Source organism: Pseudomyrmex gracilis, unplaced genomic scaffold, assembly GCF_002006095.1.
Source record: "Pseudomyrmex gracilis isolate BER0280 unplaced genomic scaffold, ASM200609v1 scaffold_258, whole genome shotgun sequence".
NCBI lineage: Eukaryota > Metazoa > Arthropoda > Insecta > Hymenoptera > Formicidae > Pseudomyrmex > Pseudomyrmex gracilis.
In genome coordinates this window covers 109,697-124,784 of record NW_018020842.1, presented here as the reverse complement: position 1 = coordinate 124,784, position 15,088 = coordinate 109,697, and the positions used below count along the sequence as shown (strand labels likewise).

The following is a 15,088-nucleotide window of genomic DNA, read 5'->3' as shown; positions in this document are numbered from 1 at the left end:
ATTACGCGAGATGTTGAATCATCATTCGGCGAGGTCCGCCACTCCCGCAATCGTGTCGGATTCGAAATTACAAACGTCGTCAGGTGAGGAACGTATCACCGGGACGCCGTTCGCGAGCCCCGCGGCTCGATCGACTCTCTACAATCCCGAAAAAACCCTCGAGATTGACACGACACGACGATCGGACGACCGCGACGCGGCCATCTTTAAATCGGCCTTCTCAAGTTCTGTGGGCGACATTGCCACATTTTTCAGCAACGTAGCGACTGGCAAAGGCGGCTTTCACGTAGCGCAGCGCCACTCCTGGACATCGCGACCGCGCGCGCATATGCGAATTCGCGTATCGATGTCAAACCCACCGACGGCTACAGCTATCGCGTCTAGATCGCGTCGACGAAAGTAAGATAGATGGATAGGGTAAAGACGGATTGCGGCGAGAGAAATGGCCAGAAAAGAAAGAAACAGAAAACTTACTTTCAAGTCTGATAAATTTATTATTATTTATATGCACACCAAGAGACAAAAAAAAAAATGCGTATCTTATATAACGTACGTACCTATATGTAATTGTTCTTGTTGTCTACAGTGTAATATCGGCCTGCAATTGCTTTTTTGGACAAACTTGAGATAGCGACTATGAAAACATTAGATGAAGTAAAAATTACATCAATATATACAAGTATATAATATAAATTTAAAATAAAATAAAAATATACGTATGATATAACTTGCATACTAAAATCAGAATAAGAGGAGTAGGAAAAAAAAAAATGAAATTTTTATCGACATTAAAACTGTTTAAGGACACTTTGTACGGAAGAGATAGTAGATGAACATGATGTGACAACACACGACAAAAGAAGAAAAATACACGTTGGCTGCAATCGAGCGGTAAATTCTTCGGGGAAAAATTATTCAGCGTGAGATATTTTATATTGATCTTTTGTTATTAACCACGTGTTATAATTAGCGACGTCTTTCCGAACCGTCTTTTACTAAAGTACGTTTGTGTGTGCGTACGTGAGATGTGTGGAGTGGACTACTCAAAAAACTTACTACACATTCTTTCTTGGAATTTACCAATTACAATCGTAGTGACAGAGAATTGATAAAAATGCGCTCGATATATAATTGCAATTCGAGATAAGACGCTCGTCGTTTACAAGTTGGTCTAAAAAAATACACTTCGTCACGTGAATACATTTATCTTTCGAAGAACTAACATTTGGTTCTGTCATTAATTAACGATCAGTTGACGCTAATTACGAAACACATGTCTGTAATATGATGTAACCGAGCAGAATGTGCATTAAAACGATTTTCTCCGCGACTCACATCAAGGTGTCGTGAACATTTTCATGCCACACAGACTTCTCGCATGTTATAACGTAAAAAAAAAAAACTGTATGCACCAATCTGAATATAAAAATATTTGTGGTAATATAATATAAAGTTTCAGAGTTAAAAATTAAAGTACTCCATACAGAATATATTTTTATTTCTATTGTGATAGAAGAGAAACAAAACGACAAATATTGTTATTACAATAAACTCGGAATCAACAAGTATTTCATACGTGTTTTCTGCCGTTCTGTGATACGCTAAATTTGGATATTTCGACGATTTCGCTATCTTACGGAAATGCGATTTTCACACATGTTGAATAGAAGCTTTCAACAAGAGAAGAGCTTAAAATCGCGCGCTAGAGCTTCTCATTACAATAAATCATATTATGCACGTATATAATCGTATGATATGTGTATCACTATAGTACGTTTTGCGACGCAAAAGTTATCAGAACCGCGAACATTTCAATATCTCTCGCGCGCATAAATGTGCGATAAAATATTTACACGTGTGTTCACATTTCCGTGTATATAAATAAATAAAAAAAGGGACGAAAGTCGGAGGATAATAAAAACTTCACATTTTTCTTTCCGCAGCTAACATATGCAGACAATAAATATTTTTTCAATTTTATAACTTGTTTATTTTTTTTTTTCAGAATCTCCTGACTGATAATAAACATCTGTCGTGTGAGGACGATGCCGCGCATAATATCCGTATATTGTACAACGAAAATTCATCTTGCTCACGATTGTTGACGGATAACGTCTGAATTCTCGAGGTAAAAACGAGGTAGTAGACGACGTTGTATGTACGTACAAGTGTGCACGCGCGCATGTGTACACTGTACATATTCATCGCAGATAACAGAGGTGTACATACAGTGACGAAGATATAAAAACCCCGACGAGAGCTCCGCATGTTACCTCGACGCATGCTCCGTGCCGAGGTCTGGCTGGGGTGATATCCAGTCGGGTGAGAGAGCTTCGTATGGTAAGCGCGCCTGGGTTCGCGTCGATCATTACCTGGTGAAGCGTAGCCCGTGAAACACGCGCGCCGAAAGGTGAAAAAATGACGGGCTCTCCGTTTCACCCCGTTTCTCGATTGCGCGAATACTGAAGACGACCGCGCTCTTCGGAGCCAGGTCTCGGATAAAAAAACGTTGGAGACACGAGTCCCCGTTGGAATTCCTGGTGGATTCGTCGGCGGTCTGTTCGGCGCCAGGTTCGGGGTTCTTTATCTAGTGATTTGATCGCGACCGACCTCGGCTGTGCAGTATCGGCCTCGAATATCAGCGACACGTCATCGGGCATCTCCGGGATACAAACGCGTTGTACGTAGGACGACGACGACGACGACGACGGATTGTCAAGTGTGCGTGCGCGATCAAACAACACACACCACCTGTAGCGTATCTGTCATCCTTGTATTTACCGTCGATGCCTGCGATTCCACACGCTGCACATCGTTCGGTTCAGCAGCACTCGAGAGAGATCGTTCATCTCTTTTAGATTGCTACTTCAATGCGACTTGGGCTCCTATTGATGTGCGGTCGCGCGAGAAACGACGGAGTTAAATCCACTTGGATGAAGCTAAAAATAAAACATGAACATATAAATGAAGTATATATTCACAGAGAAAGGCGCGCACAGTACATTAAACGTTTTTATTATCTGAAAGAAAGCAACAAGTCGATTAACATTTATTGCGCTTACGTTTGAAATGAAGAGAATCATAGAAAATCATAAGTTTAACAACGTGTTCGATGAATCCCGATCAACAGGATCGACTTGGTTTTCATCTGCCGAAACTTACTCGTTCATTTTCTCACGCGTCTGTACAATCTGTACCTCGTACAACACCGAATCTATGTCGGTTTCAACTCCGTCCTCGTCGTCGATCATTGACCGTTGTAATGTACGCGCGAAGGGCTCGTGAAGGGTCGATTGTGCGGGGATCTTAGTAAATTAATATCAAGCCGATGATCACAGAGAGAAAGAGATAATTCAGTCTAAAATTACCGCTTGTCTTTGCTACGTATCGTCTCGCACACATCTCGAGTACTTATGTGTATTTAATTTTTATTTTAAAGACGTGAATATTCTCACGCGCGTAAAGTTCGAACGAGATAATTAGGTAAATATACACGTGTCCGCGATAAATCGTAATTTAAAACACCGTCGCAGCACATCCGTGCAAGAGATTCTTCCGTTTGACCGATGACCTTCTTTTGCTCTTGTGAAGGACACTGAAGCGCACTGAACAATCGTCATTGATGACAGTATGACCGATCAAATGTCCATACCGCTCAATTCCGCAGCCAATATGGACGAGGATGGTGATCTGATGACGAAGACGCTAGAGCAGCGAAAAGAGGCTTTCAAAGAGAATGAGGAACTTATGAGAGAAACGACGAAATTCGTCAGCGAAGTGATAGACACCGCCGCGAAAGAAGCGTCAAAAAGAAAAATTCAATCTGAGGTAAATGAGATGGTTCAGTTCAAACAAAAGTTTCAGAACGAAGATGTGACGCACGCACGAGTTTTAAAGAACCACATTGGCACTCGATTAAATAAAATCCATCTTTCCTCTCTCTATCTATCTATTTCTCTCTCTATCAACTATTAATCGTTAGAAAAGAGTTCGAACGTACAATACGTATCTGTTTTGTGTTTCAGGGAGCTGCTGCGGGCGAAGGTAAGTGAAAACCGACCATTCATACACGTTCTCGATATTCTCTTCAAACTCAAGTGTTTTAATTTCACGAGGCTGAAATATTCTCGCGCGCGTCGGCTAGAACGAAAGGAGGCAGATATAACTAAAAAGCCGGTAAATAAGTAAATCACAGAGCGCGAAAGTGAGTGAAGTAAAAAAAAAAAGAGGTATGCCACGGGTAGACAAGACGAAATAGAGATAGTTCTAATAAGTATATTTATGAATCATTCTAGATCGCTAGATATTTCATCATAGACGCATTTAGATGACTGAAGAGATCTGTAGATATTGAAAGAAATACGTAACAAACGATTTATTATTGACAATAATAATGAACATGATCGATTACATTAATTCATATAGAGACACGCTTCATTAGACGATCAAGTTAAACGGAGACACTTTCCCGTAGAGCTATGTTACTGTTTCTCTCTTTTTCTCTCATTCTTTCTCTCATGCAAAATAGAAAGACGTATAATTATCTTTCGAAATTGATATTTATATAACATGCTAGCGTATACATGTGTGTGTGCAGGCAGTAGATTGAAGGGTACCGATACTATCGCTGGCTGGAACAACCGAGCTCGCGGAATCTGCACTCGTATCCTGAATGCGCTTTGCCCGTGCTTCGCCAACCATGGTAAATCGTAGAGCGATGATACCGCACGTAGATGACTGCCGCCACGCTACTGTCTCAAAATCTCCTTTTATCAATAAAACAAACAAAATCAAACCAAAGTAGTCTTGCATATAGCGCGCTCATGGTCACATATCCGCTTCACCATCGACCAGATATTGCAGACATCCTCCCATATCATCATCTGCAGGCAGACCGTGAACGAGTCGACCGTAGATTGGTCACCGATCAGTCTGAGTATTCACACACACAGTACATGTTTGCAACAAACAATTTTGTTTTTTGGTTTTCTTTTTTTTTTATTCAAACGATCACGTTTGTCTCGTCGAAGTAGCGAATGTCTGCATTGAATATTTTCTTTCAGATGAAAAAGCCGATTGCCGTTCGAACCGTTCGATTTGCATTCTCGTATATTAGTCATTCGATCATCCAATTCGGGATCACTCGATGTAAATATTCAGAGCACCAATTCTCTCATCATCGAGAGTAGATGTTTTTGTCACGCACTTTCCTTCGCGAGATCGTATCAATTTATCACTCACTCAAAATCCATCAGAGTTGATACCGCATCTAAATTCTTTGGTTTTCATTCGTAAATTTTTTCACGAGCTACAATCAGCAAATCTGTACAGCAATACGGCATGTTTCATCGCACATCGAGCAACAAGCGCAACTGGAAACGGCAGCTTGCGTCGGAACTGCCTGAAGATCATTTATAAGAAACAAACGTCTCGTGTGTGCTAATCAAGTTTCAGAAATTATATCCCGAGTGTTCTTCATAACATCGGGATGAAGTTTCTGATCTCTTGATCGGGCTTTGCATTTTTCTTTTTGGTTTTTCATTTTTGTTCAATCGACGCAAGTAGAATAAACATAAAGATAAAACTGGGAGGATGCAATTGAAGCTTGCGCCATCGGCTAAAATTATTTAGTTGCGATGCTTAGCGGCAAAGGCTGACAAAAAGTACGGAATGGCGAGAGAAGGAACGTGTACTTTTTTTTTTTTTTTTGAGAACGCAAGCGAGCTGGACGTTTTCAGAATGTGCGCTAATCTTGCATCCCAATGGCGTGAAACGGCGACATAGTGTAACCAAAGTAGGCGCCTGGTATTTGCATGCTAAAAAAAAAAAAAAAGAACAGCTAGAGGAATGAATGCAGCAAAGAAGAAAAGTGATACACAATAGAAACATGTATTCTTTTCCCTTAGAACTGTTCGCCTGGACTCCGTACCGGTATCGCTTCACAAGACCTTAACCCGTTCGATGACTTCCGTTCCGGATTTTCCGTTCCGTCGTGCGGCATTACCCGCAGTTCTTTAGGTTCCTTCCTCCGACTTCGCGTCGCGCGTTTCTCACACGGGCCAACTGACAACATTCATCTATAACGAGTAAAGCGATTTTCTAATCTTGGTTGATAGGATATATAATCGTCAGACACATCAATTTTGTGTGTGTGTGTATGTATGTGTACATGTGCGTGTGTGTGAGTGAGAGAGAGCTTGAAGACTATCTAACAATCCATCAATCAATCGACGTCGCTAATCTTCCGGAGACAGATTGGAAAAATTAGATTAATTTGCTGTGACACGGTCAAAAAACGTAAAACAAGAGACATCAGCGTTCGATGAAAATATTAATTGGACGCGGCTTGCGTGCTTATTAAAATTTCGATTCAAGAACCGTGAACACTTCGCAAAATATCAGTTCGCTCTATATCCTTCAAGTGTCGTGTTCTGATTTTCACATGTCTCTCTCAAACGAGCACGTTGGCGGTGCAATGCCGTGTGATTGTGCTAGTTTATTCTCTCTTATATATCTTTCGCAATATTACACTTGACCAAAGACTAATAACATGTTTTGGATTACAACAATTGGCAAAACCACAGTAAAACGCGATTTTGTGATTGAAATTCTATCTGTAGCACTAATTAAAGACAAATAAATGGTGTTACGTCTAGTTTTATATCATATCTCTATATAAATGTTAAATATTAGAGACTTTTATGAATAACAAAATGTATTGCAAATTGACTGTGAGATAAATAATTTTTGTGCGTGTATGTTTGTGTGTATACAAGCGACATGTTTTATGAAAATTTTGAGAAATTATCACATTATGTTCTTTTTTTATGCTTGTATTTTATACATGTATGTTTATATATTTATCTTATAATTTGTTTATCTTATATACAATATAACTGATATGATAATGTTTTATTTCATTCAGTTTTGAGGCATTCCGTATTCGAGTTTATAGTAATAACGCATGTGAAAGAAGTTTGTATCGAACGCTAATATATATTTTGTGTCATCACGTTACGCAATAAACGAAAATGTGTGCCATATGCCTCTCGTGATTCTGTAAAATTAGTTTTGGTTTTTCGAATGAACGAGAAGACTCTTCATAGTTGATAAGCGGTAGAGCGACACTCCGCTAATAGCTTGATAGTACAAGAAGATCAGTTCAATACCGTTGATATACATATACATATATATAGATAGAATCATATCGACATATGTCGTCACGTATGTTATCATCAAAGCAGAAAATTGTAGAGATGTGTGTACAATATTGTCGTTATATTTTGATTTGATGATTTAAAGAGTGTGTCTCGTCGAATAAAATTTATTCTCGTACGTACGTTGTACATATATAAGGAAAATTAACCAATTGTGGAGATAAATCTCAATAATCGACTTTCAAGTGCTGTGTGTCGTATATCTCATCGGGAAAACTGAAATTAAATGTACCTGTGTCAATCAACAATGTGTGTTCTAGATCGTTAGATTTAATTGTTAACAACATTCTACATCGTATTATATTGTGAAATTCCAGAAAAGGCGCGAACTAACTCGTATTAAAAATAAATATAATTTTCACTATATATACACTTTCTTCTTACACATATACACAAGGCAAATTGTTCGGTTTTGCACGAAGAATCGATTCATATCAAGATAAAAAAATTTATTATTTATTCATATCAAGATAAAAAAATACGAGTACACCTTTTTTGGAATATCCCCTTTTACATAAAGTATATCCTTCCGCGCAACGTCAGAACAGAGAATCGGCATAAAATTGTACGGGAGTGAATTACCTCTCTTGTACACTATTACTATATCACCGCTTCTATCGTTAAACAGACGATAACTATATGTATACTTCGACGTTGAAACATCGAGCGAAACGTGAAAGTGCCAGAAAGAAAATCGATATGCGGCCCCCGTTTCGGCCGGTGCGGGATATACGGTGTATGCCGCCTACATATTTTCGCAGGCGAAGAGTTCAACGAGAACATTGCGCGTGTATTGCTCATTCCACCGTCGTTGTTGATCCGTTCGTATATATATATATATATTAAAAGCGTGCTTTCGCCTCTTTCCCTTAATAGTCAGCCAACCATATTTGAATTCCGATTGCATAGTTGTGGGCAAGGGACTTGGCCAGGAGAGGTTGCGAGGTCCAACGTTTTATTTCCGCGTGCTATACACATATACGTACACACGGAACATGTGCACTCACTCAGCAACGTAGAGGATTGTCCCTTATAATTTGCTGAACGTTCTTTATTCTTGGAACAGAAAAAGGGACTGTATATGCAAAAAGAAGATATATGTATACACGTATATATACATATATATATATACATATATACATACATATATATATATATATATATATATATACTTTTCAACGTTGCCTACTTATTGTTAGATGTATAGAGGGATCAACAGTGTATTATTATGTAACATCAGAGAGATGAGTGACAATCAAATTATACAACATGTAGAAGAAATTGTCATAAAATATACACATACGTATGCGTTGTATAAGTGTAGATATAAAAGAAGATTAATTTTAAACATTTAATATATGTCGCGAAAATAACTTTGTATTTTGCGTTGTACCAAAAAACACTTGACATATATATACATATATATATATGCAGAAGAAAAAACATAAATCGCAATTTACTGGTATCTGTGATACCGCGAAACACCTGCAAATTACTACTACACAGCGCAGTCGTTGATATAAATTAAAAATATATATGATATTGCTACACAAGTACTACCGACAGATCACATACTTATGAAAGTATTACTTTGGAAAAAAAAAAAAAAAAAACAAAATGTGTCACGTATATGAATATACAATAAATATTTGTGTTGAAAGCACTAATTGTGTTGAGATTTGTATAACTTTCTTAAGTCCTCTCTCTTGTTTCCTCGCTATTTTTTTAATAGAAATATTATAGTTCTTGCACAAACGTATGATTTTGTTTCGTTTTTGCAAGATTATACGTTTTACCGTGTCATCAATATAATAGTGTTAACATAGCAATGCAGTAGCAGTAGATATGAAATATGCTTTTCTGCAATTGACATAACAGACAGAGAGCTGATTGCCATAGCAACGAAAACGTAAGAGATTTAACGAGACCGCGTGTGTTTCTATACGTGTTCCTACGCGTAGAGTGAATTAATGAGAAGTGAAGGAATTTCAGAATTAGCATAAGATATAAATAGTCGGATATGGAAGTTTTCTCGTAAAACTTCCATATCACTCGAGATTCTTGTTTATTATTGCATTTTTCTATCTTTGCCGAGGAAATTAAGAGCCACGGTAAGTGAATACGATGTGCAGAAAATTATATACATGCTAAGTAAATCCTTTAAGTATCTTATGAGTTTGTTTCTCTTTCTCTCTCTCAATCGCATAATATATTCTAAACTTCGCGCTCCAGCGTAAAATCTTTCCGAGACCAAGTACGAGAGTTTCAGAAATGGAAATCTTGAAAGAAACTCCGGAACAGGACGACGAAGAAATCAATAGTCACAAATCGGAGTCGCACAAACGTCCAATAAAACAGAACGACGTATTTGACGTGCCACTTGTCGAGAGATCTCGCAAGAAACATTGCGATTGGATGAGATTCGGTTCCGATACTTACCGTCCGAAGCATTTTAAAAATAATCGCGCGTATCAGAGAGCCTTAGATTGTTTGAACAATTATATCACGAACATTTCCGACTTATCGCAGCGATGCGACGAATTAGCGAGGTGAGCAAATATTCGTTTTGTTACAAAGAAATTTGTGACTTTCAATTCGTAATGAGCGTATGTAGTTATCAGGGTTAAAAATATTTCAAAGGATTAAAAATATTTCATATTATACGCGAGTGTGTCTGCTCTCATATTAAAAAAGCAACACTAAACTAAATTTGAAGGAAGACTACGGCACCGAAAAAAAGGGACGAGGAGAAATTTGCAACCCAAAAGGACGATTACTACACATCGATGCTTCGACGAAGAGCCGAATTTCGGATGCATCTAATCGGGAAGATAGTAGGTCAGCGGAAACGCGTCGATGAAATCGGGCGCGGCGACGATATGGAAATACTCACTGAATGTGCAAAAGAGCGGGCCGTTATAGACGATGTTTGCGAACAAACAACGTTTGCCGTAGCCGACAATTGGATCACGGAAGAAGACAAGAATCTCTTGAGGTATTACTACTACATTCTTCATGAGGTCGATGACGTTCACGCAGGCACCTTAGATTCTGACACGTTAAAGAAGATTACGGGGATGGTGTCCGCCGTGTGGCAGGAGAGACACGGCGATTACTTCGGCCAATTAATTGAGGAAGTGAAACGTGACTACATCATCAGCATGAAGAAGTCCGTCGTTGACTTTGTGCTTCAGGATCCGTTCGAGGAGGCGTGCAGTCTTTGCGATCCGGTTAGTGTGACGTAAGAGACAACGTCACTTTATGCAAAATTGGAGATTTCTCACGTGTTGAACCACGCCACGTCTGTCCACACGACCGTATTATCCGATAATTTTGCCGTCGCTTTTTTCTCAATAATCGGTCGTTTTTTATATACGATTTTACGTTGCGCATGTTCCAGCCGTTGCCCTCTCGGAGAGTCGTCGAACCGTTCCCTCCGGAGCACACCGTCAAGTATCACAAAATCAGGTTCAAACTGGAAAAAAGATCCGTCATTGCGTATCATCCGTGCATCCGTAGAACCTTAGACTACTGGCATCGCGAATACGGGTTAGTGAATTGACAAGACAAATTTGATATCAGAATGAGATGTTAAAAAAAAAAAAAAAAAAAAAAACGTTAGATCTCGATCTCTGATTCGTTACTATCAACGTTCTGGCTCTCAATTCGCAACGATCGCAGGCAAGTCAAGCTGGTGGACAAGCGAGAACTGGCGTCGTACAAACGATCGTACGATCTGTCGAGTTTCGGCACGAAATTCTCGAAGATACTTAAAAATACAATCGACGATCTCGTCCAAAGGTGGCTGCCGAGACTTTGCAATATTTTGCTCGCGGTAAGAAACAATGAATTCGTAACGGATTCGAAACTCATGTGAAACCTCGTTATTGCCAAAAATCATCGTCATGCATGTGTGTATTTAGGCCTCGAAGAAGAAGATTTTGCCTCTACCGGATGGTCCGCAATACATGAGATTCTTTAATTGTCTCGCTTACGTCATGGAGGATCAGTTGCGGGTGCTGTGCCTGCGTTCGATGAAGGATTACATCGATTATCTCACGGATGTGGGTGTGAGTAGACGCGTACACGTCGGTGCGATTCAATTTCAACGAGTTTAATATGCAGTACGCATGCGAAACAACCAATCGGCGCGGTTGAGTGCATTAAATATATACTTATCTCTCAAATAGTACACCAATTGCGGCTTCAATATAAACGTCGCGGTGAGAGACCCGCTCACGATCACATTCGAGCCATCGTTCAAAGCGTTCGTGGGCACACTTTCGACGTTGCTGAATTCACTTTACGACTCCGTGACCACGTTACCGCGCGCGGAAGTAAAACTGGAATGGGTGTCACCCGATATCGAAGTCAAATTGCTTCAGGTGCATAATTCACTTTGTGTAATATTAATTTTCAGAATAATTCCTATATGAGAAATTGTTTACAATTGTCAGATAGAACAATGCGATCGATATATGTCGTATAATAATTAAATTACACGTGTGTTTTCGTACAGCCGGTAGTTTTTCCGGATGTGCTCGAGAAGCACGCGAACACCATATCGGATTTGATCGAAAGATACAGAACCGATCCGGAAATGCAGCTGCGCGAATTCGATAAGTACACGAGTTTGATAACCGACGAGGACTTCAATAGCGTTCAGAACTTTCTAAGCGCACAACCGCCCAATCCGTACGAGCAATATTGCGAGCTCGTTGATTATTACGACCAACTGAGCAAGAATATTCCGTTGGAGTTTTATTGGACGTCATTCACAGATCTCTTCGAAGTTCGCAGACATCGTGTTATAGAACACATCGCCGCCGCGGCTGCTCACCTCAAAGGCCTGTTGGTTTCGCGAATGGTCGCTGATTATCAGCAAAAAACTCGAGCGTAAAACTCCGTTTCGTTTATATATATATATATATATATATTAATTTTTTGTAATATTGCAACAAAACATCTAAATATAAATAAAATATTTATTTTACGTAACTGTTCAGTATAGGAGAATCTTATCAACATATTTCGAATCAGGCGTTGAGCACACCGCCCAATACAGCGGAACTTATGAAACTGCAGACTTTCATACGCAAATCCGAGACGGAAACTGTTTTCGAACTCGAGGATCAATTGAGAGAAGTAATAAAATACATAATATTTTTGTCGGATTATTATCATTTGACGCCGGTCGAATTGAAGAGCAATAACTTCGCCTTCCACTGGTGAGCGCGTATACTTTTACAACTTAATCCGCAAAATGAAATTAAATTTAACACAATTCTATAGTTAAAGTGACATTAAAACAGAAGTTGTCGATGTAATGAAACGCGCGGATATTTTCACAACGCGAATAATCCAAAATTTGATCCCTACATATCAGGTATTTCATAATGGAAGAAACCTTCAAAAAGCACAGAGAGATAGTTGCGAGTAAAACGGGCGAATATCAGGCGATGCTGAAAATTAGAATTGAAAAGTTCGAGCAGGATTTGCAGATTTACGCCAAGTACTGTGACGAATTGCAATATTGGGGCAATATTGATGAGATAGAGCGATATCAAAAGAAAGCTACCAGTCTCAATAACAAGCTGATCGCCGCTATGAATACAATCTCTGAATTCAACGAAGAGGAGATACTGTTCGGTTGGGAGACATCAAAGTATCCTTTAAGAAAACAAGTAAGAATCAACATCTACTGTACAGACAAAATTGTTATATTTTTGAAGAAGTATAAAATATAAATTTGTTATACTACATGTGTGTGTGTGTGTAGAGATTAGTATATCAATGTTATTATTTTTATTGATCAGCTGGCCGATAAACTGACACCCTACAAAAAGTTCTACGACACAGCTTGCGAATTTCTAACTAATCACGAGACCTGGACCGAAAGTATGGTGGGTTCTCACGATCCCGAGGAGATCGATAACGAAACCGGTATCGCGTTTCGCACGATATACAAACTGGAGAAGATCTTCACAGAACCCGCGGTGAAAAAATTAGTAGATGTTGTGAAAACAAAGATCGAGGATTTCAAAGAGCACATGCCGGTGATAATGACACTCGGAAACCCTTGCATGAAAAGTCGACATTGGGAACAGGTCTCGGAGATTGTCGGGTTTCCGATAAAGGTCGACGAACACATGACGTTGGCCAAGGTAAATAAAACGCGAACTTAATTGATGACCCGTTCGTCACTGGCTGTTGAAATGTTTTACATCATCAGATTCTCGATTACGGTCTGGGCGATTACGTGCCGAAATTCGAGCCGATATCCGAGGCGGCTACCAAAGAAGGCAGTTTGGAAAGAGCTTTGTTGAGAATGCATTCCGAATGGGCGGACATCTTGTTCACCGTCAATCTGTTTCGTGAGACCGGCACGTACGTTATCGCCAGCGTGGATGACATACAAGTGATGCTCGATGATCATCTGACTAAAACCATGACTATGAAGAACTCCATTTACATAAAACCGTTTGAGAAAGAAACTCTGTAGGTTCACAAAACTGCTTTTCTTTGTTACGCGTTGACTTTTTAAGAATTTCCAAAAATGAGACTTTTGAAAATTTTTGTACAATTTTTATTCTTCACGCTGTCAGAGAATGGGAAGCCAAGTTGCGTCTGTTGCAAGATATCATGGATTACTGGCTGTTGGTTCAAGGCACGTGGATCTATCTTGAGCCGATTTTTACGTCACCTGACATACAGCAGCAGATGCCGGAGGAAAGTCGGCGATTTACCGCCGTGGACAAAGTCTGTAATCATCATATGTACGGTCAAAAGCAAATCTTTCAAACAATCTAGAATTCAATATATATATACGTTTGAAAAATAGATTTGGAGGGAACTGATGACGATCGTCGCGGCTAATCCGTTGGTCATGAAAGTCGTCGTGATCGAAAAGATGCTGGATCGTTTAAAAAAATGTACCCACTTGCTCGACCTGGTGCAGAAGGGACTGGCCGAGTACTTGGAGAAGAAGAGGCTCTTCTTCCCGCGATTTTTCTTCCTCTCGAACGACGAACTTCTGGAAATACTTTCTGAAACGAAGGACCCTACGCGGTAGTTGCACAAGATAATTCATCAAATTGATTTATCGTCTTTTTTTTGCACATATTTAAGGAACTCACGAGTTACTTTTTGCAATTACAGGGTGCAGCCGCATCTGAAGAAGTGTTTCGAAGGTATCGCGAGACTGATCTTCACCGACATCATGGAAGCTACGGCTATGCTGTCGTCTGAAGAGGAGAAGATTATTCTTGAAGACGTAATCGATACGACCGTCGCGCGAGGGCAAGTGGAGAAGTGGCTACTCGAGCTCGAGAAGGATATGAAGAAAAGCGTGAGGGCTCAGGTAGATCGAGATCAAATCAAAATTTAAATCGTTACAGCGAACGCACACATATCGATCGGTCTTTCAGGTCATGTATGCCAAAGACGCTTACTTGACTAAGGCCAGAAGTCAATGGGCCTTGGAATGGCCAGGTCAAACGGTTCTATGTATCAGCAAACTTTACTGGACTGCGGCCGTTACCGAAAGAGTGCCGATGGGCTTGGAGTATATGAGAAACTACGTGAACACGTGCACGCAAGAGCTCAATGAAATTGTCAAGCTCGTTCGTGGTAAACTCTCGACGCAGAACCGAACGACTCTAGGTCGGAAGTCTCTCCGCTAACGATGAAGAATACGAATTCAACATCGCGAGATCGTCTACAACTGATCGAACCGGTTTTGCTTACAGAAGCCTTAGTGACACTGGACGTTCACAGTCGCGACGTGTTGGCGGAATTATGCGAGCAAAATGTGAGCCGAACTTCGGACTTCAAGTGGCTCTGTCACTTGCGATACTACTGGATAGTACGTG

General features: G+C 39.9%; 3 protein-coding genes across 18 annotated transcripts in view; 2 read left to right on the top strand and 1 right to left on the bottom strand.

Annotated features, from left to right (window-relative positions):
- Nucleotides 1-7: 7 nt before the first annotated feature.
- LOC109859360 lies at nt 8-6,800 on the top strand. Of its 13 annotated transcripts, none has more exons than XM_020437544.1 (9): nt 8-83; nt 587-654; nt 804-920; nt 2,006-2,128; nt 2,211-2,340; nt 3,592-3,828; nt 4,026-4,044; nt 4,598-4,702; nt 5,907-6,800. In XM_020437544.1, the coding sequence occupies exons 6-9, from the start codon at nt 3,631-3,633 to the stop codon at nt 5,951-5,953; spliced, it is 369 nt and encodes a 122-aa protein (XP_020293133.1). In that variant the 5' UTR covers nt 8-83; nt 587-654; nt 804-920; nt 2,006-2,128; nt 2,211-2,340; nt 3,592-3,630; the 3' UTR covers nt 5,954-6,800. The 13 variants fall into 13 exon arrangements, 12 of the variants coding, with proteins under 12 accessions (XP_020293133.1, XP_020293130.1, XP_020293138.1 ...); XM_020437541.1 differs by having other exon boundaries at nt 587-679; XR_002250705.1 differs by lacking the exon at nt 8-83 and having other exon boundaries at nt 516-679; nt 4,598-4,936.
- LOC109859358 (IQ domain-containing protein D-like) overlaps nt 2,732-15,088 on the bottom strand; it is a 26,393-nt gene continuing 14,036 nt past the window's right edge. For all 4 annotated transcript variants that reach the window (XR_002250704.1, XM_020437536.1, XM_020437534.1 and 1 more), the window contains exon 8: nt 2,732-2,939. The gene's annotated coding sequence lies outside the window, so the exon portion shown is untranslated. The remainder of the gene's footprint in view (nt 2,940-15,088) is intronic.
- Nucleotides 11,744-15,088, top strand: part of LOC109859355 (dynein heavy chain 7, axonemal-like) — a 13,119-nt gene continuing 9,774 nt past the window's right edge. Inside the window, exons 1-10 of the mRNA XM_020437530.1 lie at nt 11,744-12,113; nt 12,224-12,445; nt 12,604-12,901; nt 13,034-13,381; nt 13,450-13,715; nt 13,823-13,976; nt 14,059-14,285; nt 14,376-14,577; nt 14,645-14,879; nt 14,966-15,081. Of these exons, the coding sequence (XP_020293119.1) occupies nt 11,818-12,113; nt 12,224-12,445; nt 12,604-12,901; nt 13,034-13,381; nt 13,450-13,715; nt 13,823-13,976; nt 14,059-14,285; nt 14,376-14,577; nt 14,645-14,879; nt 14,966-15,081 (2,364 nt within the window). The 5' untranslated portion in view covers nt 11,744-11,817. The remainder of the gene's footprint in view (nt 12,114-12,223; nt 12,446-12,603; nt 12,902-13,033; nt 13,382-13,449; nt 13,716-13,822; nt 13,977-14,058; nt 14,286-14,375; nt 14,578-14,644; nt 14,880-14,965; nt 15,082-15,088) is intronic.

What these genes read in the sequence shown, in the direction of transcription:
- LOC109859360 (XM_020437544.1), top strand. Translation starts at nt 3,631, where the DNA reads ATGACCGATCAAATGTCCATACCGCTCAATTCCGCAGCCAATATGGAC. An exon ending in CCCGTGCTTCGCCAACCATG is followed by an intron (nt 4,703 to 5,906) that starts GTAAATCGTAGA and finishes CTTTTCCCTTAG; the next exon opens with AACTGTTCGCCTGGACTCCG.